Source organism: Scyliorhinus torazame, chromosome 19 (assembly GCF_047496885.1).
Source record: "Scyliorhinus torazame isolate Kashiwa2021f chromosome 19, sScyTor2.1, whole genome shotgun sequence".
Taxonomy (NCBI): domain Eukaryota; kingdom Metazoa; phylum Chordata; class Chondrichthyes; order Carcharhiniformes; family Scyliorhinidae; genus Scyliorhinus; species Scyliorhinus torazame.
In genome coordinates this window covers 51,584,811-51,611,836 of record NC_092725.1, presented here as the reverse complement: position 1 = coordinate 51,611,836, position 27,026 = coordinate 51,584,811, and the positions used below count along the sequence as shown (strand labels likewise).

Sequence of the window (27,026 nt, the reverse complement as noted above, 5' to 3'; positions counted from 1 at the left end):
GTGGCACGGGTAACAACCCAGATATAATAACTCTGTTTGTCCTAGATCTAAGTTTCCACCCTAGCTCCCTGAATTCCTGCCTTACATCCCTATCCCTACCCATGTCGTTGGTACCTATGTGGACCACGACTTGGGGCTGCTCCCCCTCCCCCTTAAGGATCCCGAAAACACGATCCGAGACATCACGGACCCTGGCACCTGGGAGGCAACATTAGTGGATCAGAAATTGATAAGTGTTTGGGGGCCATACTGGCAAGAAAATCTTGGGCTCCAGTGCTCCTGATTCTGGCTCCTTATCCCACCTCACATTTCCTTTAGCACTTCCCCCTCACATCCGTTGGTGCTCAGAATTGTGAACCATGTTAACAGTGGGGTCTAACTGTTTTATACAGGTTTAGCAAAGTTTCTTGGCTATTGTACTCTATGCCTCTATAAAATCCACCGAAAGCTCAAGTTTCAGTATGATAGACTTTATACTACAAGTTTGTCAGACAATTCCACACAGCTTGGTCATTCATTTTAAGCTTCTTTGAGCCTGGCCTAATGCAATATCCGGACATCAACATCCAAAAGACTTGAACCTCAAGCATTGCCAACAGCAATCCTGTGCACACATGTGAATATCTTGAGCTGACAGTAACATATTTTATTGGGGCACTTTCAGGTTTAAAAATGTCAAAAACCTTCCAGTAAATTGGCACCAACCAACTCACCTGCAATAATGTGCTATTTCTATCTACACAAGTGGACCTTGTTCACAGAAAAATTACACATTGCATTTAGTGATAAATATTTTCTCATTTTAAATTGAAACTAACCACACTTACAAATTCCCGGCATGGGGCACTTAATAGAAGAGCAAAGTACTGCAGATGCTGGAATCTGAACAGAAAATGCTGCAAATACTCAGCAGGCCTGGCAGCATCGACAGAGAGAGAAACTGAATCAATGCTTCAGGTCCACGATCTGCATTATTAGTTCTGATGAACGGCAGCTGACCTCCGATTCTCTCTGCCCGGATTCCCACCAGATTTGCTGAGCATTTACAATACTTCCTGTTTCTATTGCAGCAAAAATAAGCCTTTTTTCCAGTCCTCCAAAAAGCAATCAGACGTCCTGTGAGCTTCTCATTCCCCTCCAGCAAGAAACCCAGCAGCAGCTGCTTGTGTCCTGGCACTAGGCTAAATGTGAAATTTTAAAAAAATTAAGGGATGAAGAAAACAGAAATAAAAATGTCAAAGCAATAAATTGATCATTTAAAAATGAGTAGTTAATAAAAATGACTTTAAAAGGTGCCAAGCAGCAAAGCTAAATAAGAAAACTGTTTTTGCCTTTCCACTTAAGCAGAGCTGGCGAGAGATGACGAGGCCACAAGACCTGGTCACCAGAGAAATTGGGACACACACTTTGTCACACACACTCTCTAACACATACTCTGTCACATTTGCGCACACATTCACTCACATCCACACACACTCTCACACATTCTCTCACTCTTTCACACACACTCATTCACTCACTCATTGTCTCACTAACTCATTGTCTCTCTCTCTCACTCTGTCTCACTCACTGTCTCACTTACTGATTTTCTCACTCACTGTCTCATTCACCATCACTCTCACACTGTCACTCACTCACTCACCTGGACTCACATTCACTCACCTGGACTCACTCACTCACCTGGACCCACTCAACTGGACACATTTACTCACTCACTCACCTGGACTCACTCACTCACCTGGACTCACTCACTCGGACTCACTCACTCACTCACCTGGACTCACGCACTCACTCACCTGGACCCACTCATTCACTCACCTAGACCCACTCACTCAGTCACCTGGACTCACTCACTCACCTGGACTCATTCACTCACTCACTCACTCACCTGGACTCACTTACTCACCTGGACTCACTCACTCACCTGGACTCACTCACTCGCTCACTTGGACTCACTCACTCACCTGGACTCACTCACTCACCTGGACTCACTCACCTAGACTCACTCACTCACTCGGACTCACTCACTCACTCACCTGACTCACTCACTTACTCACCTGGACTCACTCACTCACCTGGACTCACGCACTCACTCACTCACCTGGAATCACTCACCTGGACTCACTCACTCACTCACCTGGACTCACACACACTCACCTGGACTATCACTGTTTGCAGCTTTAGTGGAAAAGCCCAAACTTATCAGGTTTCTCTTCCTAACTCTGCCTCCTCATCCTTCATAGTATCTTGGTGAACATACAAGGCCGCTTTTCTATTACATTTATATCCTTTCTATTTAAGGATACTGAAAACTACACAGTCTATGTCCTCCTACACTCTTTCATAACCAGCACTTACACACCCCTGGGGATCTGGAGATTTTCTCACTAACGAAGCATTTGGAACAGCTGTAAAGGTGGCAAGACCCACTTCCTCTCGGTCCTGTCTAACACTCGAGCTACCCTGGGACTATTACTACAACCGCCGCCAGTCCTAGCCTTCCTGACCCACTCTGTCATCTTCACTGCTGTCATCCTTTAGTGGGCCAGCACCTGCACGGGAGGGCAGGAGCGCGACAGGGTGGACTACATTAGCTACAATGCATCCGGGCTACAAAACAAATGGCCACGTGGACTCGTGCTCTTGTTCCAATAACCGCTTGTACTACAGAACATTGTCCCAGAGCGGAGTGCTCACCGCGTTCTTGTCTGCACACACATTGAGGCAAGCAGGAAGCCATGTGAGAGAAGGGGGTGCGGTGATGTCCAAGCCTGGGCCCCCAAAGGCGCATGCCCTGGTGATTAGTGCCATGTACACCCCCTCCCCTTTGCCCTGCTGGCAGGCGTCTGAAAGTGGGGGATGGAGGCCAGTGAGACATTGAGTAAGACATGTGGGGTGGGAAACCTGGAAGTATAGCTTTGGGGGAACTCTCCGATGAACACAGGAAGCCCGTCAAGGACGGACAAGACCACTTGCTACCAGCCCGTGCAGAGAGACCTGCCCAGCTAGGTGCTTGACGCGGGCATCACTCACCGCTGATTAAGTCCTCGCGGTGGCAGGATGAGGTCCTTGAGTATGCATTGGTCATTCACTTAAGGGTCTCAATTGTCATTGGCATGCTGGCAGCCTGACACCACCTCTGCCACTGGCAACATTGCAGTGGGGACAGGGGTGAATGGGACGGGCAGGCCAGGCTTCCCACTGAATTTTACATGCATTCCCGTCTTCAAATCCACTGGCGTTAGAATAGAATTCAGCTCAAACATAACTACTAAGAAGTGCAACTGATATGATTATTAGAAAATCAAATGATAAAACAACGCAATTTAAAAGTGCAAAGTCTCTTTCATCACACTGTTTGCTAAATAAAGGATCCCTTGAAGAGAGCAGTCTACATAGGTTTTATTTGAGAAATATGTAAGAATTTAATATTTTACTATTGTTTTATGTAAAAACGCAGCTTTTGGTTCTTTCCACTGCTCCGAATGATTCCAGACATTAATCATAAGAGTCTTTCTTCAAGATGCAGGCACCAAGGCTGACCATGATAGTTCTGGGAATTCCTGTGAACGCAACCACCAATCTTCTCAGAGAGCTATAGGTCTCCTCCGAAAAACGTTGTTAGGCACATTTTAAAAATAGCCTCTTTTGTATTGGTAATATTTAATTTTTTAAAAATACCAATTCTCCAGGATATAATTACTTTAGTTTCCTGTTTTCAGCACTAAATTGCACTCAGAAGTCACTAAAACAAAGTATTTGGTGTTACTTCATTAGTTCCCTTTCTTTATTTGTAGCTCTTGCTGATTTGATTTGATTTGATGCAGTATTAATGAGTAAAGCATTTGAGCCATTAGGTGCAAGTATCTTCCATGGAATGCACATCAAGGGATGTCTGAGGTATGATATCCTTAACAAAAGATTTATCTCTGTACATTGATGGCTGTCCTCATGTTATTGCAGGTACATATCCCTATCAGACCTCTGTGAGAATTTGCATTTATATAGCACCTTTTGCATTCTCAGGACGTCCCAAAGTGCCTTATGTTCAATGAACGCTCAGTGGACTAAACAACCAGCCTCTGACCCTCACTTCATTGCTCACTATCGTTGTAATCATGGAAGTTTAGCTTTCTGATTTCCATCATTTTTTGGGTGATCAAGAGTAGACTGATGAGGCGGTAATTGGCTGGGTTGGATTTGTCCTGCTTTTTGTGTACAGGCTATACCTAGGCAATTTTACACATTGCTGGGTAGATACCAGTATTGTAGCTATACTGGAACAGCCTAGCTAGGGGCATGTATGCCTGCTGTTGTTCCTGACATGCCCTCCTGCTGTTCCTGACATGCTCAGCTCACCAGTGCAGGAACGCCACTCTTGGATTGGGTCACCATTTTTAAAGGCAGCCCCGATCTTTAGACCCCCCTCTGCGCCCCCACCATGGCCTCATGACCCCCCCCCCCCCCCTAGATCCCCCAACATACTCTTACGGGGTCCTATTGCCCCATCTCACATCACCTCTTATTTGCATGTCCCACCAGGCCCTGGCATGGGCAACCTGGCACCCTGGCATTTTGGCACTGCCAGCCTTGCAGTGCCAGATAGCAGTGCCAAGGTGTAACAGTGCTAGGGTGCCACCTGCCTAGTCCCCGACTACCCGGGGGCCTCAACTCCCCAGCAAACCCTCCCCAAGGTGCCATCACGACTGGTTCAAGATTTTGTGAATCAGTACCAAACGGCGCATGGCTGAGGCCTCACTGGGGATGCTAGTGAATCCTGCGCCCTGGGTGAATTACACAAATGTATATTTAAATGAGCTTAATGGCTCATTTAAATATGTGCGCCTGGATCTTGCCCAGAGAAAGCGAGATCCAGATGAGTTGCCTGGATTCTCTCAAACACATGCATGTTTTTAATATTATGTATAATTCGAAGACACATAATATACTAACCATGTCATTTACAGTGTATTTCACAAGCTGTTCAGCCAACATCGCTGTCTTCCAACATAGCTTTTCACAGTGAGACTGCAGTTACTTTATTATTCACTGAATTCGCCTTGCCCTATTTCCACCGAGCCAAGAGTAATTCCTTTTTTAAACTGTCAATTGATAAACATTTTTGTTCTTTTCCACAAAACTGCAGTGAAGGTTACCAATTTCATTTACATGGCTTGGCAACAGCAATAGGACAATGAAGCTATCATCTTTTCTCATAAAGTGGGGGGGGGGGGAAATTCCTTGTCAAGATCAGTTTAAAGCTTGTCACCTATTGAAGTGATGAAGGACACAGGAGCTATTGTGAGAAGCACCATTCCTCACCATGTCAGAGGAGATGAGCAGTTTTGTAAAGATTGCGTTCATATTTAAAAACCCTCGGAAGGAAAATATAGGGAGGCTCGTCATGTTATTCAAGCAGACTATTCTTATGTCAGTGCTTCAGCAACAAGGCAGCCAGCAGTTTCCTGGCAACCATGTGGGACTAGTTGGTCAGTTATTCATTTACAGCCTGTCATTCCCAGACTGTAATTAGAAAAATGCTGTGCGTAATCCAGCTTGTGAGTCTGAGAAAGAAATTATCCCAGTTTCTTGCAAGTATTCAAGATAATCCGATTTTAAAAAAAAAGGTGTTTATTACATGGGAACACTATGTTGGCAACTGCTCCAAACCAACCATACTGCTTAATTTGCTCTGAAAGTAATCCTTTGCTTTCACATCACTGTGCCACAACTGCAGATAGATACCTTAATGGCAGTTCGCATGTCGGACCAGAGCCAAGCAGAATAAACTCCTGCCTTTTTTATTGTTTCAGGAAAATGCAAGGTCGGGGTTGTCCGAAGAACAACCTTCAAGAACCTCATTGCCTCACAGTGCCAGGGACCTGGGTTCAACTCTGAACTCGGATGACTGTCTGTGTGAAGTTTGTACATTCTCCCTGTGTCTGCATGGGTTTCCTCCGGGTTCTCCGGTTTCCTCCTGCGGACCAAATATGTGCAGGTTAGGTGGATTGGCCGTGCTAAATTACCCCTTAGTGTCCAAACGTTTAGGTGAGGTTACTGAGTTATGGGGATAGGGTGGGTGGGCCTAGGCAGGGCGTTCTTTCAGAGGGTCAGTGCAGACTAAATGGGTGAAATGGCCTCCTTCTCCAGTGTTGCGATTCTATAAATGTGTGGTAACGTGGCCCCTTTAAGGTTGCAGGCTTCACAGAACACATGACCAACTCAGGGTCAATTGCATGTGAACCCCGGTCAATGGGAGTGGGAGCCCTCTTCTCCTTTGGGAACATGGAAGAAGGATGTAAGTCGCCCCATAAGAACAGGCACAACAGTCACAGGGCTGACACTAAAGCTGCCGCCTTTGGGGTTACATTGAGTACTCTGGAGTGAGGGTTGCCACTGCCAAGCTTACGCCTCTTGACAGAGCTGCACCTATTCCTTTCATGGCAAATGCTGCAGCCGCACACGATTGGCACTGACATGGTGGTCTCTCCCTCTCCAGCAACCACACCCTCACACTTTTTCGGTTGCTGACCCTTAAGGGAACCAATATGTGTGGTATTCACCTTGCAGAGGGGGAAAGGTAGTTGATGGGTTTGTGTGTCACTGCAGCCATGTTCTCCAGATGAACCCACGGCTGCATGAGCATGGTCTGGCTTGGTTAGGCATGGAAACCTCCACCCTCTTTCCCCAGGAAATGGGACCCTCCGTCTAGCCTTATTAGCCTGGAGGAGAACATTCAGGGAATCAACACTGAATCTGGGATCCTTCTTCTGCCGTGTGCCCCTTTCCTCAGGCCTTCAATGCATCTGCCTTGCTAACCTGTTAATCCGCTCCTAATGGCAGGGCTGCATTGTTCGCTGGGAGCCTCGAGGGGGAAAGTTTGAGGCAGGTGTGGAGGGGATGTCTGAAGTGGTATTCGGTGATGGCATCAGCACTTGTGACTTCGTCAGATGATGTTACTGCTGTTGCCTTAGTCTCCGCCTTCAGCTGGTGAAGGGTCAGTCACTCTTCCTGCTGATGTTTAATTTGCCATCTGGCACAGGATTCCGCCAAGAATGGGGATCGGAGGGCGAGTTGCAGCACCACCGCCAGAACAAAGAACAAGAACAAAGAAAAATTACAACACAGGAACAGGCCCTCCGGCCCTCCAAGCCTGTGCCGATCCAGATCCTCTATCTAAAACTGTTGCCTATTTTCTAAGGATCTGTGTTCCTCTGCTCCCTGCCCATTCATGTATCTGTCTCGATACATCTTAAATGATGCTATCGTGCCCGCCTCTACCAATGCGTTCCAGGCACCCACCACCCTCTGCGTAAAGAACTTTCCACGCATATCTCCCTTAAACTTTTCCTCTCTCACCTTGAACTCGTGACCCCTAGTAATTGAGTCCCCCACTCTGGGAAAAAACTTCTTGCTATCCACCCTGTCTATACCTCTCATGATTTTGTAGACCTCAATGCGGCCCCCCCTCAACCTCCGTCTTTCTAATGAAAATAATCCTAATCTACTCAACCTCTCTTCATAGCTAGCACCCTCCAAAGCAGGCAACATCCTGGTGAACCTCCTCTGCACCTTCTCCAAAGCATCCACATCCTTTTGGTAATGTGGCGACCAGAACTGTACGCAATATTCCAAATGTGGCCGAACCAAAGTCTTATACAACTGTAACATGACCTGCCAACTCTTGTACTCAATACCCCTTCCGATGAAGGAAAGCATGCTGTATGCCTTCTTGACCACTCGATCGACCTGCGCAACCACCTTCAGGGTACAATGGACCTGACCCAGATCTCTCTGTACATTAATTTTCCCCAGGGCTTTTTCATTTACCGTATAGTTCGCTCTTGAATTGGATCTTCCAAAATGCATCACCTCGCATTTGCCCGGATTTGTTCTTTTCGAGGATTGTAGTTTAGTCGGGCAGCATGGTCGGCACGGGCTTGGAGGGCCGAAGGGCCTGTTCCTGTGCTGTACTTTTCTTTGTTCTTTGTTCTTTAATGAGTCTACCAAATCTAGTCCTTTTGAACTCATTTTTGGTCATGAGGTAAGAGGACCACTTAAATTGATTAAGGAAAAATTGGTGGGTGAGAAATCGTAAATTACACTATTGGACTACAGGCCAAATTTTAGGGAACGATTAAATAGAGCAGGTGAATTGGCTAGACAACATTTGAAAGATGCACAAAATGTGATGAAACTGGTAGCGGACAAGAAATCCAAAGTTCGTAGTTTTGTCAGTGGGGATAAAGTTTTAGTGTTGTTACCAGTGGTAGGTGAGCCTTTAAAAGCTAGGTTTTGTGGACCGTATCAGATTGAAAGGAAATTAAGTGAGGTGAATTATGTGGTAAAAACACCAGATAGAAGGAAGGCTCACTGAGTGTGTCATGTGAATATGCTTAAAAGGTACTTTGAAAGGGAAGGAGAGAAAAAGGAGGTATTAATCATAGATTATCATAGAATTTACAGTGCAGAAGGAGGCCATTCGGCCCATCGAGTCTGCACCGGCTCTTGAAAAGAGCACCCTACCCAAGGTCAACAGCGCCACCCTATCCCCATAACCCAGTAATCCCACCCAACACTAAGGGCAATTTTGGACACTAAGGGCAATTTATCATGGCCAGTCCACCTAACCTGCACATCTTTGGACTGTGGGAGGAAACCGGAGCATCCGGAGGAAACCCACGCACACACGGGGAGGATGTGCAGACTCCGTACAGACAGTGAACCAAGCCGGAATCAAACCTGGGACCCTGGAGCTGTGAAGCAATTGTGCTATCCACAAGGCTACCGTGCTGCCCCTTAAATGATAAATGATTCTAAGAATCAAGAATCAATAGAATAAATGATTCTAACTCAAAGTGACGAACCAAATCCAGATGACTGTGAATTTGACATACCTCAAATTAAATTGGAAAATGAGGAGGTTCTTAAAAATTGGGATGAATTGTTAAGTTACCTTCCAGAGGAAAAATGAACTGACCTGAAAGAGTTATTGATATCACATGTAAATGTTGGTTGTAGAGATAAATTGGAAGTACTAAAATGGCTATACATGATGTAGATGTGGGAAATGCTGTTCCTATCAAACAACATCCATATGGACTTAATCCTTTAAAATTGGCACGGGTTAACAGAGAGATTGAGAGTATGCTGAAGAATGGAATAATTGAAGATGGTTGGAGCCAATGGAGCTCACCCATAGTGATGGTACCTAAACCAGACGGTACCCAACGGTTGTGTGTGGACTATCGAAAGGTGAATGCAGTTACAAGAACGGACTCTTATCCTGTCCCGTGTTTGAAGGACTGCATTGAGAAATTGGGACAATCTGCCTTCATTTACAACTTCCAGACATGGAAAGAACATTTAAAACATTGTATGGAGTTCTTCGATCGACTTCAGGCGGCGGGTTTGGTGATGAACCTAGCCGAAAGTGAATTTGGTGAAGCCCAAATCACTTTCCTTGCGGAGTTTCAGATACCCTCAAGATGAAGGGAAATAATGTGATTTCTTAGCATGAGTGGATTTGATCGAACAGTTGTGCAAACGTTTTGTGGCGTGATTACTCCACTGATGGAATTGCTGAAGTAACGTAAAAAAAGTTCAATGGACAGCAGACTTTCAACAGGCATTTGACTGCCTGAAAGCTGTGATCACCAATGCTCCTGTATTGGAGAATTGCAAGGGATTCTGTGGTCAGATTGAACTAAAGTATCTGATTCTAAAGAGAAAGGCCGAGGAGTAGAGGAATGGCTGGTTCGTGCAGAGACTTTGTTCAAAGAGACTGTCAATCGAGAAGGATTTCGGTTGGAGGAAGAAGAACAAAGAAAAATGGACTATATTATTATGCCTGTTTGCGTGTGGTTTTTTAAAAAAACGAAAAGGATTATTTACTGTGTACATTTCTTAGTGGATGGTGCAAAAGTGAAAAATGAAACCATCTTGAAGTTGATGGTTTTTGTTTTTTTCTTGGGGGGTGGTGTCATGTGAGAGTGCCTTTAAGAAATGGATGTTTACGCAATGTACCTTTTAAGAAATGCAGTGATGTCAGAGTGTGGGTGGAGCTGGGTTTTAGCTCAGCCATTTTGCAGATTTTAGTTTTCAGTTTTGAGGAAAAGAGCTTGGGTGTGTCTTTGTTTGCAGTGAGCTGGATCTGCTGTGATCTCTGCCATGAAAGACTATCCCTGGATCATTTGGGTGATTTAAACTCATAATAGTAATGCCTTTAACCTGATGTGTTTCTGTGTAAAGGTGTTAAGCCTCTTGGATGTTGAAAGGAATAACTGAAGGATTATTTAGTGTTGTTTTATTTTGGGGGTTATCTTTGAAGTAAGGGGTGTTAAGTGATCCAATGTTTATTTAAAAGGTTAAGTTGAGTTCATGGAATAAACATTGTTTTTTATTTAAAAACCCACGTGTCCATAATTGTAATACCACACCTGGTGAACAAGCCGTGTGCTTCAAAAGCAACAATGCATTAAAGGGGAGGATGGTTGAATTCCATGATACATTGTGGGGTTCTGAAAACGCCTCTCCCATAACAATTGGGGGCTCGAGGGGGATAAAAGTCTATCTATTGGGTTGGCTTTTGTGAACTTAAAGACAGTGAAGGATTGTTGCTTTTCCGGTGTGGTATTTTAGTTTAAGTGTGTTGTGGACAATGGCTCTTTCAGAGGCTCAGACATTTTTGGGGGTGGAGACTGTCACATGCAGTACCTTACGGACAGAGACTAAAAGCATAGAACATAGAACATACGGTGCAGAAGGAGGCCATTTGGCCCATCGAGTCTGCACCGACCCACTTAAGCCCTCACTTCCACCTTATCCCCATAACCCAATAACCCCTCCTCACCTTTTTGCTCGCTAAGGGCAATTTATCATGGCCAATCCATCTAACCTGCACGTCTTTGGACTGTGGGAGGAAACCGGAGCACCCGAAGGAAACTCATGCAGACACGGGGAGAATGGGCAGACTCCGCACAGACAGTGACCCAGCGGAGAATTGAACCTGGGACCCCAGCGCTATGAAGCCAAAGTGCTATCCACTTGTGCTACCGTACTGCCCTAAAATGTAGAAAATGTGATAGAGTTACGCACAAAGAGGTACCACACATAGCCGTGGTTTAATGACAACATAATCTATTTTTTGTGATGTTGCGTGAGGGATAAATATTAGTCAGTACACCAAGAGAACTCCATGCTCTTGAAATATTGCTATGGGATCTTTTACATCAACTCGAAAGACCATAAGAAATAGGAAGAGTCGATCATTCAGCCCTTTGAGCCTGCTCCACCATTTAATAAGATTATGGTTGATCTAACACTCAACTACCTCTACTTTCCTGCCTTATCTCCGTCACTCTTAACTCCCCTACTGATTAAAAACCTGTTGATTTCAACCTTGAAAATGTCCAAGGACTCACCCCCCACAGCTTCTTGGGATAAAGAATTCCAAAGGTTCACCAGTCTGACAGAAGGCATTCTTCCTCAAATCGTCTTGAATGAGCCCCTTATTCTGCGACTGTACCCTCTGGCCGCACACTCGCTCATGAGTGAAAACATCCTCCCAACATTTAACCTGTCTAAGCCCCAAAGAATCTTATATGTTTCAATCATATCACCTCTCATTCTGCTGACCTCCAAGGAGTACAGACCGAACCTGTTTAATCATTCCTCATATCGTACTCCCTCCATACCTGGGATCATCCATGCAAACCTCCTCTGTACTGCCCCAATGGCAATATATCTTTTATTTAATAAGGGGGTCAAAACTGTACACAGTATTCTAAATGTGACCTCACTAGTACCTTGTACAATTGCAGCAACACCTCTATGTTTATACTCCAGCCTCCTTGAAATTAAAACCAGCCAATAGAAGGCATTTGAGAGAGAGAACCTCCAGCAGTGCGGCACTTCATCAATGCTGCGCTGAAGTGTCAATTCGGATTATGAGTTGAAGTCTCTGGAGTGGAGCGATTCCCCTGAGAATGGGAGGTTTGGAACCACACTGCACCATTCCAATTACACTGAGCGATGCTGGTGTGATAAAGGTTGGCTCAGTGTTTACACTGTTGATGTTTCCCTTGTGGTTTTGTGCGAAAGAAATAAAATTGTATCAGTAAGAAAAGAAAAAAAAATCCAGGAGAGCATTTAGGAAAAGTAAAATTCCAGAGTGATTTAAGCTTTTGTTCTCTATTTATTGCAGGATTAAGGGACCACATATTCTCTCTTGCATGTTTGATTTCTGTTCCAACCATACAGATGTAGTTTATAAAGCAATAGATATTCTCCCATAATTGTATGAACTAATTTCCTTTCAGATGTGTCCATTAATTAACCAGGCTACTGACATGCTAATGGAAAATCTGAAGACTCATGCAGACTCTGGCAATGGTTTTGACATCCACCGGTAAGCAGCAGGCATCAATTAATACTGGCTGTGCATCCCTGAAGGTTGGGTGTCAAAGATGGGCAGACATCTATTAAAAGTATTCGGGCTGGATTCTTCGGTCGCCAACACCGAAATCACGTTCTGCGATCGGCCGGAGAATCAAAGTTCCCGACCAAATCGGGGCGGCACCACTGTCACGACATTGCCTGAGGCCCGCACCTCGATGCTCCGCCCCTGACTGGCCAAGTTCCCGACAGCACAGGACATCCGTCGGGAACTTGGCGTGACAGCTGCGGACTAAGTCCAGTGCCACCACAGTCAGCGGAGGGACTTCATCAGGGGCTGGGGCACTGTGGGGGAGTGGTCCAGGGTGCGCGAGCCGGCCGAAGGGTGGGACTATTTCGCGGGCCGAGCCCGCGATAGGCCGCCAGCATTTAACAGGGCCCGGCCGCTGCAGACCGCCGCCATGCGCAGCTACGGACCCAGCAATTCTCCAGGCCGTATTGGCAGCTAGTGTCCGGGTGCTCTATGCTGCCTTTCTGCTAGCCCCCAGCAAAACGGGGAATCGGCCGTTTTACACCATTTTTTATGCCGTAAAACGCCAGCATTCCTACGCCGGCGTGGGGACAGAGCCTCAGAATCGGAGAATCCAGCGGTTCAAGTTTGTTCTGTCATGAGAAGGAGGCCATCCTCTCAGAAAACCTGCATGTCCAACATTATTTTCCCAAAAAAACTAATCATTGTGAAAAATTATGACAACGATTCAAGGTATATGGGCGTACCTTCTGCAGATTTAATTGATTACAGTTGGGACATAGGAAGACATTTGTACAACGTATTAATTATGCAGCAAATTAATTCTTTCTATGGCATCTCCCAAACCCACAACCTACACCACCTGCTGGTAGCAGGTCCATGAGAAAGTTGCAAGTTCGAATCACGCACCATCCTAAGTTGGAAATATATAGTGCCAACCTGTGCCGAGGCATATCCCTCTCCCCCGGGGGCTATACTTACCTTTGTACACCTGGAGGGATCCCCTCGACTGTTTCTCATTCTGCCAAACCTGTTTTAAATGTTGGCAAGTTATGAATATTTAATGAGGAGGGACCATGTGGCACAGAGGCCCGTTAATAATGTGCTGGATTCTCCGCCACCGGTAGAGGAGTTCCCGTTGCGGCGGAGAATCCAGCATCGGACAGAAAACATGATTGGCGGTGATCCCGTTCCAATACTCCGATTCCCTGCTGGTGTTGGGTACGAGGTATGCATCACACGCCAGTGGGAGTATACAAATGGGTCATTAAGTTTCTATTTGCATAATATAATCAGGCCGGGCACCATGATCATGGTGCCCCCGTGTTTCTCTGGTCCACTGAGCAGCCCAGGACAGAGGAGGTGAAAAAAAATCACGACTGTAAAACTCACCTGTGCAATATGCCTACTGTCTCCGGCAGAGGAAGCAGCACCTGTCAATTCCAGGAAAGAGAAAACCAGTTAGCTGGGTTTGATCCCTTTCAGATCTTTGATCTGCAAGCCTTTTATTAATTTCTCTGTGAAATTGTCTTCACTGGGTTGTGATTGACAGCTTCCACACACACCCAGCTGCATTGTTTCATTCATTTCCCTTCATGCTTGTGTGGCTTTGAAGTAGTCAGCTGTGAAACTAACCACAATGTTTGTAAATATTTATTATGATTGACGGTCCTGGACCACATCAAAGACAGTTAAGTGCTTTCTGTTAGTCTCCACAAGGAGTATGCGGTGACCATTCCTACCGATACTGTCATGGACAGATGAATCTGTGGCAAGCAGGTTGGTGAGGATGACGCCTTTTATGGTTTTCCCTCTGTTGCAGACCCAGTCGAGCAGTTATGTCCTTTAGAACTTGGTCAACTTAGTACTGAGCCACTCTTGATGATGGACATTGAAGTCCCCACCCAGAGTATATTCCGTGCATTCACCACCCTCAGTGCTTCCTCCAAGTGGTGTTCAACATGGAGGAATACTAATTCATCAGCTTAGGGTGGACAATATGTGGTAATCAACAGGAGGTTTCTTTGCCCATGTTTGACCTGAAGCCATAAGACCTCATGTGGTCTGGAGACAATTTGGAGGACTCCCTCCCTATATCACTATGCAGCCACCTCTGCTGGGTTTGTGCTGCCGGTGGGATAGGAAATACAGGGATGGTGATAATGGTGTCTGGGACGTTATGATTCCGTGAGTATAACAGGCTGTTGCTTGACCAGTCTATGAGACAACTCTTCCCCCAGATGTTAATAAGGAGGACTTTGCAGGGTCGACAGGGCTGGGTTTGCTGTTTTCATTTCCAGTGCCTAGATCTTTGCCGGGTGATCTGATGGTTTCTTTTCCTTTTTATTGACTTTTAGCAGTTTGATACAAGTGGCTTGCTGGTCCACTTCAGAGTGCATTTCAAAGTCAATCACATTGCTGTGGATCTGGGGTCACATTTGGCCAGACTATGTTAGGATGGCAGATTTCCTTCCCTTTTTAAAAATAAATTTAGAGTACCCAATTCATTTTTTCCAATTAAGGGACAATTTGGCGTGGCCAATTCACCTACCCTGAACATCTTTGGGTTGTGGGGGCAAAACCCACGCAAACACGGGGAGAATGTGCAAACTCCACACGGACAGTGACCCAGAGCCGGGATCGAACCTGGGACCTCGACGCCGTGCGCCACCGTGCTGCCCTCAGATTTACTTCCCTAAAGGGCATAAGTGATCCAGCTGGGTTCTTTTTTTACGACAGTTGACAATGGTTTCATTAGACATTTAATTCCAGATAGTTATTGGATTCAATTGCCACCACCTGCCGTGACAAGATTTGAACCCGGGTCTCCAGAATATTATCATGGGTCTCTGGATCACCAGTCCAGTGACAATACCACTATACCACTATGCATCCCTTATGTTCCTTCGAGGACTGATCATTGATTAATAATTGTATGTGACAGGGTGCCGGATGAGTTCAGCCATTTTAGTGCTGAGCTGATCCTGCGGCAGTTTTTAGGCAGGTACGTTTTGTGGCTCACTTACAATTTCAGTACTTCATACAAAATTGGATCATAAGGTTGCCCTGTGGCTGATGTTGGTTCTATCTCCCCACAGGTACTATGGTTGCTTTTCCATGGATGTTGTTGCCAGTGTTGCATTTGGTACACAAGTGGACTCCCAGAAGAACCCAGAAGATCCGTTTGTCAAGCATGCAAAGATGGTCTTTAACATAGATTTCTTCAAACCCCTTATTTTCCTCAGCAGTAAGTTTTACCACTTTTATTGTTCTCCTCGTCTGTTTCACCCTTTCAGCCATATTAACCTGACGAGTAATCAAGAGGTCTGGACCAAGATTCAGAGAAGGTTAGGTTATAACTCACAAGGACTGTGAATTGAATTCAATTTCAACATTTGAAAATAAAGCTGTGGTTTACATACGAACAAGGAGCAGGAAAAGGCCATTCAGCCCCTCCAACCCTGCTCTGCCCTTTAATAAGATCATGGCTGATCTGATAGCAACCTCAAATCTGCATCTCACCTACCCCCGATAACCTAGACCTTACCAAGAATCTATCCACCTCTGCCTTAAAAATACTCAAAGACTCTGCTTCCACCACCTTCTCAGGAAGAGAGTTCCAAAGACTCATGGCCCTTTGGGTGAAAAAACTTTACCTGATCTCCATTTAAAATGGGAAACCCCTTACTTTTAAACAATGACCTTTAGTTCTAAGTTCTCCCACAGGAGAAACCACCTTCTCCATATCCTCCCTGTCAAACCCTCTCAGGATCTTTTCCTTCAATCAAGTCGAGTGGGCAGCACGGTAGCATTGTGGATAGCACAATTGCTTCACAGCTCCAGGGTCCCAGGTTCGATTCCCGGCTTGGGTCACTGTCTGTGCGGAGTCTGCACGCTCTCCCCGTGTGTGCGTGGGTTTCCTCTGGGTGCTCCGGTTTCCTCCCACAGTCCAAAGATGTGCGGGTTATGTGGATTGGCCATGCTAATTTATCCTTGGTGTCTAAAATTGCCCTTAGTGTTGGGTGGGGATACTGGGTAATGGGGATAGGGTGGAGGTGTGGGCTTGAGTAGGGTGCTCTTTCCAAGAGCCAGTGTAGACTCGATGGGCCAAATGGCCTCCTTCTGCACTGTAAATTCTATGATTTTTACACTTCTAAACTCCAGCGGATCCAAGCCTAGCCTGTCCAACCTTTCCTCCTAAGACACCCCACCCAATCCTGCTGTTAGTCTTGTAACTAGTCTGAACTACTTCCAATGTATTTACATCCCCCCTCGTTAAATAATGTTTCATCAACAAGAACAAGCTGAAGCCAAGTGTCGACAGCGAAAGGAGCGCATGGCAATCTGGGCATCCCACCCCACCCACTCCTCCAACTACCCTCTGCTCCAACTGTGACAGAGCCTGTAGATCGCGCATTGGACTCCTCAGTCGCTTGAGAACTCATTTTAAGTGTGGAAGCAAGTCATTCTTGACTCCGAGGGACTGCTAAGAAGAAGACTCAGTACACCAAATGTGGTCTATACAGCTAAAGCATAATCTCTCTACTTCTGTATTCAATTTCCCTCGCAATAAACAATAACATTATGTTAGCTTTCCTAATTACATTCTGCAGCTACACACTAGCCTTTTATGATTAATGCACTCGGAAACCCAGATTCCTCTGCCCCTCAGAGCTCAGCAATCTCTCACCATTTGGATAATATGCTGCTTTTTTCTTGTTCCTGCTAAAATTGACAATTTCAAATTTTACTCCATTTGCCACATCTTTGCCACTCACTTCACCTATCATATCCCTTTGAAGCCTCCTTATGTCTTCTTCGAAACTTACTTTCCTACTTATAGAATTTACAGTGCAGAAGGAGGCCATTCGGCCCATTGAGTCTGCATCGACCCTTGGAAAGAGCACCCCACGTAAGCTTAAGCCCACGCCTCCACCCTATCCCCGTAACCCAGCAACACCACCTAACCTTTTTGGACACTAAGGGCAATTTACCGTGGCCAATCCACCTAACCTGCACATCTTTATCTTTGTATCATCAGCAAATTTGACAAACATCCCTTCAAATCCATTAATCCAAGTCATTTATATAAATTGTAAACAGTTTAGGTTCCAGTACTGGTCTCTGTGTCACAACACTGTTATATTTAACCAACCTGTAAACGACCCTTTATCCCTACTCTCTGCATCTTGTTAGCTAGCCAATCTTCTGTTCATGCCAAAATGTTACCCTCAATAACATGAGTTTTTATTTTCTGCAGTAACCTTTGATGTGGCACTTCATCAGATGCCTTCCAAGAATCTAAATACAGTACATCCACCAGTCCCCCTTATCCACCCCACAGGTTACTTCCTCTAAAGAACTCCAATAAGTTGGTTAAACATAATTTAATTTGCACAAACTATGTTGACTCTGCCTGATTACCTTGAGCTTATCCAAGTGCCCTTGAGCTTATCCAAGTGCTAATATTAGCTTCCAACATTTTCCCCTGACATAAAAGCTAATTGGCCTGTAGTTTCCTGCTTTCTGTCTCCCTATTTGAAAAATGGAGTTACATTTACTTTCTTCTAATCTAATAGAACCGTCCCTGAATCGACAAAGTTTTGGAAAGTTAAAAACCAATGCACAAGCTATCGCACTGGACACTTCTTTTAAGTCCATCAGGACCTGGGGACTTGTCAGCCTGTAGCCCTAACAATCTACTCGGTACCACTTCTCTGGTGACAGTAATTTTCCTGAATTCCTCCCTGCCTTTCATTTTCTGGTTTATAGCTGCTTATGGGATGTTACTTCTATTGTGAAGACTACTGCAAAAGACTACCCGAAGATGAGTCTCTTGTAGAAACACCCCATCTGCCCCCAAACCCTTGTCGTCTTCACTGGCTCCCACTAGCCCCACATGTTGCAGGTGATGAACCTTGTTGGGGATCCCCCCCCCCGTCCCCTTGAGTCAGCCATCAGCACCGTGAATTAACATACCTGCCCAAATTCCTGGATCCCTGGCCCACCTAAGATGGCCACCTGCCGCCACCTGAAGGTAAGACAAAGAAAAAGCCTTGGACACTGTTGGCACTCCCTTCCCCCCACCACTCATCCCCATCCCCACTATCTCCGCCCCTCCTTCCCGGTCCGCAGAGTGCCTGGCGCCCAATCTGCCCCATCCCCCCACCACAAATAGTTGGGCCAATTGTAACTTTTGTGAGGGCCACGAAGAACCCAGCACAAGTTTTAAGGATACAAAGTAATAACATTTATTTACAATAACATATATATATAACAGCAGCAGCAACTTCCCTCGCTGCACACTCCATCCTGCTGGTTCCAAATTGGCCAGCTTTATTTATACATGGAGTTTACTAATGGTTTCTCTGCCCCCCCCCCCTCATTGGGAAAGCTCATACTCCCACAGGATTGTGGGATTGTTGTTAGTCCCCACCCAATGGTAAGCAGGCAGGTTATAACATCCCATCCTCATCACCAGTTTTGTGAGGGCCACGAAGAATCCAGCACGAGTTTTAAGGATCCAAAGTAATAACATTTATTTACAATAACATATATATATAACAGCAGCAGCAATTTCCCTTGATGCACGCTCCTTCCTGCTGGTTCCAAACTGGCCAGCTTTATTTATACATGGAGTTTACTAATGGTTTCTCTGCCCCCCTCATTGGGCAAGCTCATATTCCTACAGAACTGTGGGATTGTCATTAGTCCCCAGCCAATGGTAAGCAGGCAGGTTATAACAGTAACCCACCTGAACAGGCCCAACAGACCACAGCCTCTCTCTTTCCCTCCCCCCTACCCACCCCCCTCCCACTCAGCTCCATTTACTAGCCTCCCCTCTCCTCATCACCAGCAAAGTGACCCCCAGCCAAGGCCCTCCTTCAATATCCTCTCAAAAACAACAACCACCCATCCCTTCTGGCCCAAACTCCCCACCAACACGCCCAAACCATACCATCATTAACCACTGGATAAAGTTCTGCGTACAGTTCTGGTCACCGCATTATAGGATGGACGTGCAGGCTTTGGAGCGGGTGCAGAGGAGATTTACCAGGATGTTGCCTGGTATGGAGGGAAAATCTTATGAGGAAAGGCTGATGGACTTGAGGTTGTTTTCGTTGGAGAGAAGAAGGTTAAGAGGAGACTTAATAGAGGCATACAAAATGATCAGGGGGTTAGATAGGGTGGACAGTGAGAGCCTTCTCCCGCGGATGGAAATGGCTGGCACGAGGGGACATAGCTTTAAACTGAGGGGTAATAGATATAGGTCAGAGGTAGGTTCTTTACGCAAAGAGTAGTGAGGCCGTGGAATGCCCTACCTGCAACAGTAGTGAACTCGCCAACATTGAGGGCATTTAAAAGTTTATTGGATAAACATATGGATGATAATGGCATAGTGTAGGTTAGATGGCTTTTGTTTTGGTGCAACATCGTGGGCCGAAGGGCCTGTACTGCACTGTATCGTTCTATGTTCTATGTTCTAAAAGCAAATTACTGCGGATGCTGGAATCTGAAACCAAAGAGAAAATGCTGGATAATCTCAGCAGGTCTGGTAGCATCTGTAGGGAGAGAAAAGAGCTAACGTTTCGAGTCCAGATGGCCCTTTGTCAAAGCTAAGAGACATAGAAAGTGGAAGATATTTATATTGTGGGGTGAGGGAATGAAAGATGAGTCATAGCCTCAAAAACCAAGGGAAAAGAGTGATAATAGCCTCAGAAACCAAGGGAAAATAGTGCTAACAGCAGTCCCCAGAGAGAATAAAAGGTGTGAAAGGCCAAACAGCAGTGAAACTAAAGTCAGAGTGTAAGCTGTACATCTTTGGACTGTGGGAGGGAAACGGAACATCCGGAGCCCACGCAGACATGGGTAGGAAGTGCAAACTCCACACAGAGTTGCTGTGAGGCAGCAACGCTATCCACTGTGTCACCGTGCCGCCCAAAAAACCTGCCAGTGGTGCTTTAGGACAACGACAAATCTTCCCTTCGGAGCCACGCATTAATCCCTCTAATCTGATTTGTCCGATGCCAATTTGCGCGTGACTCAGGTAATAATCCAGAAATCTTTGAGGCTCTGCTTCTTAATTTGGTACCCAGGTCCACAAACGGACTATGCAAACCTCCTGTTTTGTCCTAAATATGTTGTTGGATCTACATGGTCCACGACGACTGAGTCCTTCCCTGTCCTCTGCATGTTATTCTCCAACCCCTTTTTTGCAAAGCATGGTGTCAATCCCTCTGACTACACTATCCCCTACAACCACTACATTTCTTTTTGCTGCCCCCACTAGAATGGTTTCCTGTACCATGGTGCCATAGTCAATGAACCCACTCTTATCCAAACAAGCTGAAAAAAACCTCAAACCTGTTGGACAATTGTAAAGACTGAGGCTCCTGTGCTCCTGCCCTCTGAGTCCCCTTAATTGCCCCACTCCCAGTCACACTCTGTCTCTGACCACTGACCAAATCAGAAGACCCTGTCCTAAGAGGTGTGACTGTTTCCTGCTACAAAGAATCCAGGTAAGGTTTCCCCTCTCTGATGCATCGCATCTGTAGTTCAGTCTTCAACACAAACTCTCGGCTCGAAGCTGCTCGAACTACAAATACTTATTGGAGTCGTGTTTGCCCTGGATCAAACTGGCATTCGGGAACTCCCACATGCTGCAGTTGTGACATGTGACCTGTCCTGCTATTCTTAATGTGCTCCAATTTACTATTTCATTATTTTCTTCAATTACATATATTACTTTTGTTTTTATATATTTTATCAGCCTTACCACCAATTGCTAGACTATTTTGAACCTTAGGAATAGACCACAGTCACTTACCAGATACTCACCAAATAACTAACTGTAGCAGAGTAAGACCACTTCTGAAGGCGGAGAAAATTGAAAAGCGAAAAGAGAAAAGCACCTCTTTCCCTTCCTTAGATAACTCCCTTAATTCCAACTCCCAGCACTTTTTTCTAAGTTGCACTTTGTGTGGTGATACACCACTGTACCTCCCTACCATTGTACATAGTATATACTAGTTGTGCGTAACGTGGCCCTGTAATACTGTGTATTGTACTGTAACTCTGCAGAGGTTCGGTCACTGGTAGGTAACCCGACCTGGCCACGGAGAGCTCCGCCTTAGCCACTCCCCCGGGAGTCAGTATAAGAACCTCTTCTGGGACAGGCCCCATTCTGTCTGGGGTCGTCTGTGTCGGGTAAGCCTCCCATGTAGTATATTAAATTGATGAAATTGATGCACTAAGCGTCAAGAACCACAAAGACATGTGAGACTTTAACTCAGGCTTTAATATACTACATGGGAGGCTTACCCGACACAGACGACCCCAGACAGAATGGGGCCTGTCCCAGAAGAGGTTCTTATACTGACTCCCGGGGGAGTGGCTAAGGCGGAGCTCTCCGTGGCCAGGTCGGGTTACCTACCAGTGACCGAACCTCTGCAGAGTTACAGTACAATACACAGTATTACAGGGCCACGTTACGCACAACTATTATATACTATGTACAATGGTAGGGAGGTACAGTGGTGTATCACCACACTTTGTGCAGTAAACCTCACCCTAAAGCATCTCTGTCCACCCATACACCAAATTCCCAAATATACCCACTCAGTTCCTGTCTCACTCAGGCCGAAGTGTCCCCTCACTGCTATAAAGCACAATGAGGAAGCTGTTGGATTGTCGTAGAACTCCTATTAGCTCACTAATATAGAAAGGAAAACTACGGTCCTTACACAATCTTGCCTATATGTAGCTGCAGTCCACACCGACATGCCCTGCCTTATAAATTGCTTATGAGAGCAAAACTCAGCATTTTAGATGTCCAAAAGGCCTCCAAAGCACCGGGCATGTATTCAACCGTAACCAAAAGAATCTCCTCGAACCATTGGCATCAAGGTTTACAGGCTGGGAAAGGATGACAACTGGAATCTGGAACTCAAAGGATGTGTGTACCTCAAAAATAATCCTGTCACCAACCCGAGAATGACAGTTTCAAGGTGATCTGTGGCTCCTGGCACTCTACTCCAAGAATATCACATTTGCTTCTCTTCACCCTCTTTCCCCTGCCTCGCACCAATCCTAGCCCCAGCTCACTGAGCTATGTGTTTTGGAGTGCAGAGAGCAAGCCTGCAAAACTGCAAGAAATGCAACTGAACATCAAGGCACTATGGATTTTGATATGTTGCAAAAAATGTTTTTCAAATATCATTAAAAGCTCTCAGGGTTCGACTGCTGCTCACTGTGATCTCTAAAACTTATATGCTCACAGTTTCTATGACATTTAGTGACAGCCTCACTTGTCATTGTTTGTAGGTAGTTGTGTACAAAGCTACGAGACCCCCCCCCTTTATTACTTCCCTTTCTCTTCTAAAAGTGATGACTTGCTTTGGATTCAGTTCTAAGATTACTAACTCCCACGAGCACTGTAACCCAGCAGAGTCAACACCTTGACGGAGCTGGGAAAGAGGGGTGATGAATTGAGGGTGGGTCGAGTGGGGAAAGAAGTCCCTGGCATGATGATATTGTTATGGGCGAGATTTTAGAAAACCCCAAAGTGTATCATGGAGTTCACCTGACCCACAACTTTTAATAGATTGTGTTATGGGGAGCACAGGGCCCACTCTACAGGTGTGGTACAGCAGAAATGGAAAAGTATTTTTTAAAGCAAAACAATGTTTATTCCATGAACTCAAGTTAACCTTTTTAAGCATGTAGTGAACATCTTAGCAACCATCAATTCAAATACAACCGCCAAAGAATACAACACTAAGTAATCCTTAATAACTTCCCAAACAACATCCAGAAGACTTTAAAAAAAAGCCTTTAAGCAGAAGCACATCAGGTTAAAGTCACTACTGAGAGCAGTTATTAGTTTTAAATTACCAAAGGATCGATTTACAGTCTTTGTATTACAGAGAGAGAGATTCATATACCTTCTGGCTGTGACTGCAGCTATTCAGCTCTGAAAATGAAACTAAAACACACCCTGCAGCAAACAGCCTAAAACAAAAGTAAAAAGCTGACAGACAGCCCAGCTCCACCCACACTCTGACATCACTGCAGTAATAAACACCCATTTCTTAAAGGTACTCTCACTACAGATATTTATATACTCACGCATTTATAAACACCCATTTCTTAAATATACTCTTACATGACAATATTTCTTCCATTTCAGTAATATTTCCCTCAATTATGATGCCTGTGCGGCACTTGATGCCCCGAACACCCATAAGCCAGGTGAATGCGTTCTTCATCGGAGTGATTAAAGACATTATAGCACAGAGGGATCAACAGCCTTCAGATAAGGTAATCTCCCATTGTGCAAATTTCCAACGTTCTCACTTATTATCTGCTCATGTACTCTTTCAGGCTTATTTTGCAGTCTTTGGTTACCATTCCCTGTATAGTGGAATTCTGTTTTGCGAGAGGTGGCCAGTCCAATATCTTTTCACTTCTCTGTCTTGTGCTCAAAAGCAATACTCACCAGAAGATAGAAACAGCGGGACGTCATTCTGCTCCTTGAGCATGTTCTGCCATTCAATTAGATCATGGCTGATCTGTACGTTGAATCAATTTCCTGCCTTGAAGCCGTATCCTTAATATTCTTAACAAATAAATATCGATCAATCTCAGTTTTGCTATGTTCAGTTAACCCAAGCGTCCACATCTTTTTAAAAGGAGAGAGGGCCAGATTTCCACTGCCTTTTGTCTGACAAAATGTCTCCTTACCTCACCCCACAACAACATATGCCTAATTTTAAGGGTGTACCCGTTGTTCTGAGCTCACCTGCCAGAAGAAATAGTCCCTACCCTTTAATCATCTTAAAAAGCTCTTTTAGATCAAGGGAATCCAGAAGCCTGGTCCATGTAACCCACCCTCATAATGTAACTCTTTTTGGTCTGGTGTTACTTTGTTGAACCTGAACAGCACACGCTTTGAGAGTCACATGTCCTTCCTGAGTTAAGGTGTCCAGAGCTGAAAGTCCTGCTCTAAATAATATTTGATCAGAGATTTATGCAATTGTAGCATTGCTTTCTTTATGTATATTCTTGAGATGCAGGCTTCATTGGCTAGGTCAGCATTTATTACCCATTTCACATTGCCATGGAGAAGGCAGAGATGAGCTGGCTTATTGAACTACTGTAGCCCGTGTGACATGGGTCCACCCACAGTGCTGCTAAGGAGGGACGTCCAAGATTTTGACCCAACAACAATGAAGGGAAAAAGCAGTAGTGCTAGCTCAATAAATAATTTTAAATATGAGATCAATAGATGAGATAAGGGGTGAAGACAGTTCATAGAATCATAGAATTTACAGTGCAGAAGGAGGCCATTCGGCCCATCAGGTCTGCACAGGACCTTGGAAAGAGCACCCTACTTAAACCCATGCCTCCACCCTATCCCCGTAACCTAGTAACCCCACCCAACCTTTTGGACACCAAGGGACAATTTAGCATGGCCAATCCACCTAACCTGTACATCTTTGGACAGTTATAGCTAATGAGGTAGATGACTTTGGTAAAAGTCATGATTTGGGGTCAGAACCTCAGCTCAGGGTCAGATAGGACACTGAGGTTGCAAACAGGCTGCCAGTCTCGGGCAATGGTCAAGGAGATGATAGAGTTGGTGGCCAGATCATGGAGTTTCTGGCAGGGACAGACCCCACTGTTCTATATTTTCAATAATGGTATTATTGTCATGATCTCCGTGGAGGAACTCTAAACACAAAATAACCAAATTTACCGAATGACATCTCCCAAATGAAAGGATTGGCAACAAGATTTCACTTTTTGTAACATTTACTTGTAGAGAAATCTGAATCAACACAAATGAAACATGAGTTAACAGGTAAATTATAGTTCAGATAAAACAGGTAAATTTCATTTTAAACAACCCATACAATAGAGGTGTGCCTTACACAACCACAAGGATTCTCCTTCAGCATGTATAACATTATGTAGCTATACAGTTCCACAGTATTTTGTTCTTTATTCCCACGGAACGTCAGGAGTCCGATCCAACAACAGTTTTCAACCCAGAGTTTCACGGGTACGATTATCATCAACAAAGCACACTTTTACAAACCACTCTCCCGCTGATCATGACAGTCCGAATGGTGTAGCTTTCCAGAATTTCTTCACAACAAACCAACCACTAACACCCTCGTTCATGGTTTGACGACTTCTTGGAAAACACCTGCTCTTTAGCATCTCTAAGCTATTAACTCAGCTTTCTAGCTTTTAGAACTTTTTAGTCAGCTCATATAGTACGTCCAGTACCATGGGTCTGGTTTAGCCCAGGGCTAAAGAGCTGGCTTTAAAAGCAGACCATGGCAGGCCAGCAGCGCGGTTCAATTCCTGTACCAGTCTCCCCGGACAAGCGCCGGAATGTGGCGACGAGGGGCTTTTCACAGTAACTTCATTTGAAGCCTACTTGTGACAATAAGCAATTTTCATTTCATTTCATTCAATAGGTCCTGTCTCCTTTTCTGCCGAACAGAAAAACTGACCTCTTCCCAAGAGCTATCTCCTTTAGAATCCTGGGGTGTAGTCCATCCGGTCCAGGATGGGCCGCATATTCAAGCCTGCCCTCTGCACCGCCTGGGAGGAGGTGGCAGGGGCAGTCAGTGCAGCCAGCCTCACCAGGAGGAGACAGCTTGTGATCCTGAGAGATGGGTGTCACTGGTGAGGCCTCTGCCCTAAGAGGGGCAGTGTGCCAGGAAGGGTTCCTAAGACCACAGTGCAGATGTTCTATGGTTGAGGTGAGCTTTGCTAATTCCCTGCTTCCTCTGCTCTGGTGCTGCGCTTCTGAGGGTTGCCAGCACCTGGGGGGGCGTATGATTGAGCATGGTCAAGCCTATCCCCTTGATGATACCGTTGGGGTAGATGGGTTTGCAAAGAGCGGCCTGTGTGGGCTCCCACATCACCAGACATTCAACATTTACAGGACACAGTGAGCAGCCAGGAGTTGTAAGTAGCAACAGAAAGGTGCATTTAAAACACATACTGCAGCAGTGGCAGTCTCTGCCAGGCCACCCGATCCTGAAGGGGACACTCTTGAGTCCACTGACTTGGCACCAAGTCATTCCCTACTCCTCCCCAGATCCAGGCAGCCATTCCCCAGCAGGTCCAGCAATTTTTGAGATTCTTTTTATCCTCTCGCTCCCCCTCAACAGCCGTGGCGCCCAGTCCCTGCTTGTGAATACTTGCACCAATTCGCGTCTGCGTGACCTCCGCCTGAGAAGGCTGAGCATTGCAGAGGGGTGGAGCATGATTAGTCCAAAGCACTAATGAGATTTCAATCCATGCAAATTATGGTTTAGACACAAAGGGGCAATTTAGTATGGCCAATCCACCTAACCTGCACATGTTTGGAACAAAGGCAGCGACTGAAGCACTTCTCTGCACACCTGAGGCAGTAGACCTCATTAAATTACAAACAAGACCTGAATAGCCCTTGGCTAAATTAGCTGCCCAGATTCTGCACCAAATATGTAGTTGCCACACATTATTAGGTATTGCGTACACTAAGCCATTAACAGGCCTCTGATCATGGAGTGGTGAGCTTCCTTTTTTTTAACTCATT

General features: G+C 45.4%; 1 protein-coding gene across 11 annotated transcripts in view; it reads left to right on the top strand.

Moving 5' to 3' along the window:
• tbxas1 (thromboxane A synthase 1 (platelet)) overlaps positions 1–27,026 on the top strand; it is a 463,069-nt gene that overhangs the window by 324,000 nt on the left and 112,043 nt on the right. For all 11 annotated transcript variants that reach the window (XM_072484269.1, XM_072484272.1, XM_072484265.1 and 8 more), the window contains 3 exons: positions 12,321–12,409; positions 15,526–15,674; positions 23,616–23,746. In XM_072484269.1, coding sequence (XP_072340370.1) covers positions 12,321–12,409; positions 15,526–15,674; positions 23,616–23,746 — 369 coding nt within the window. The remainder of the gene's footprint in view (positions 1–12,320; positions 12,410–15,525; positions 15,675–23,615; positions 23,747–27,026) is intronic.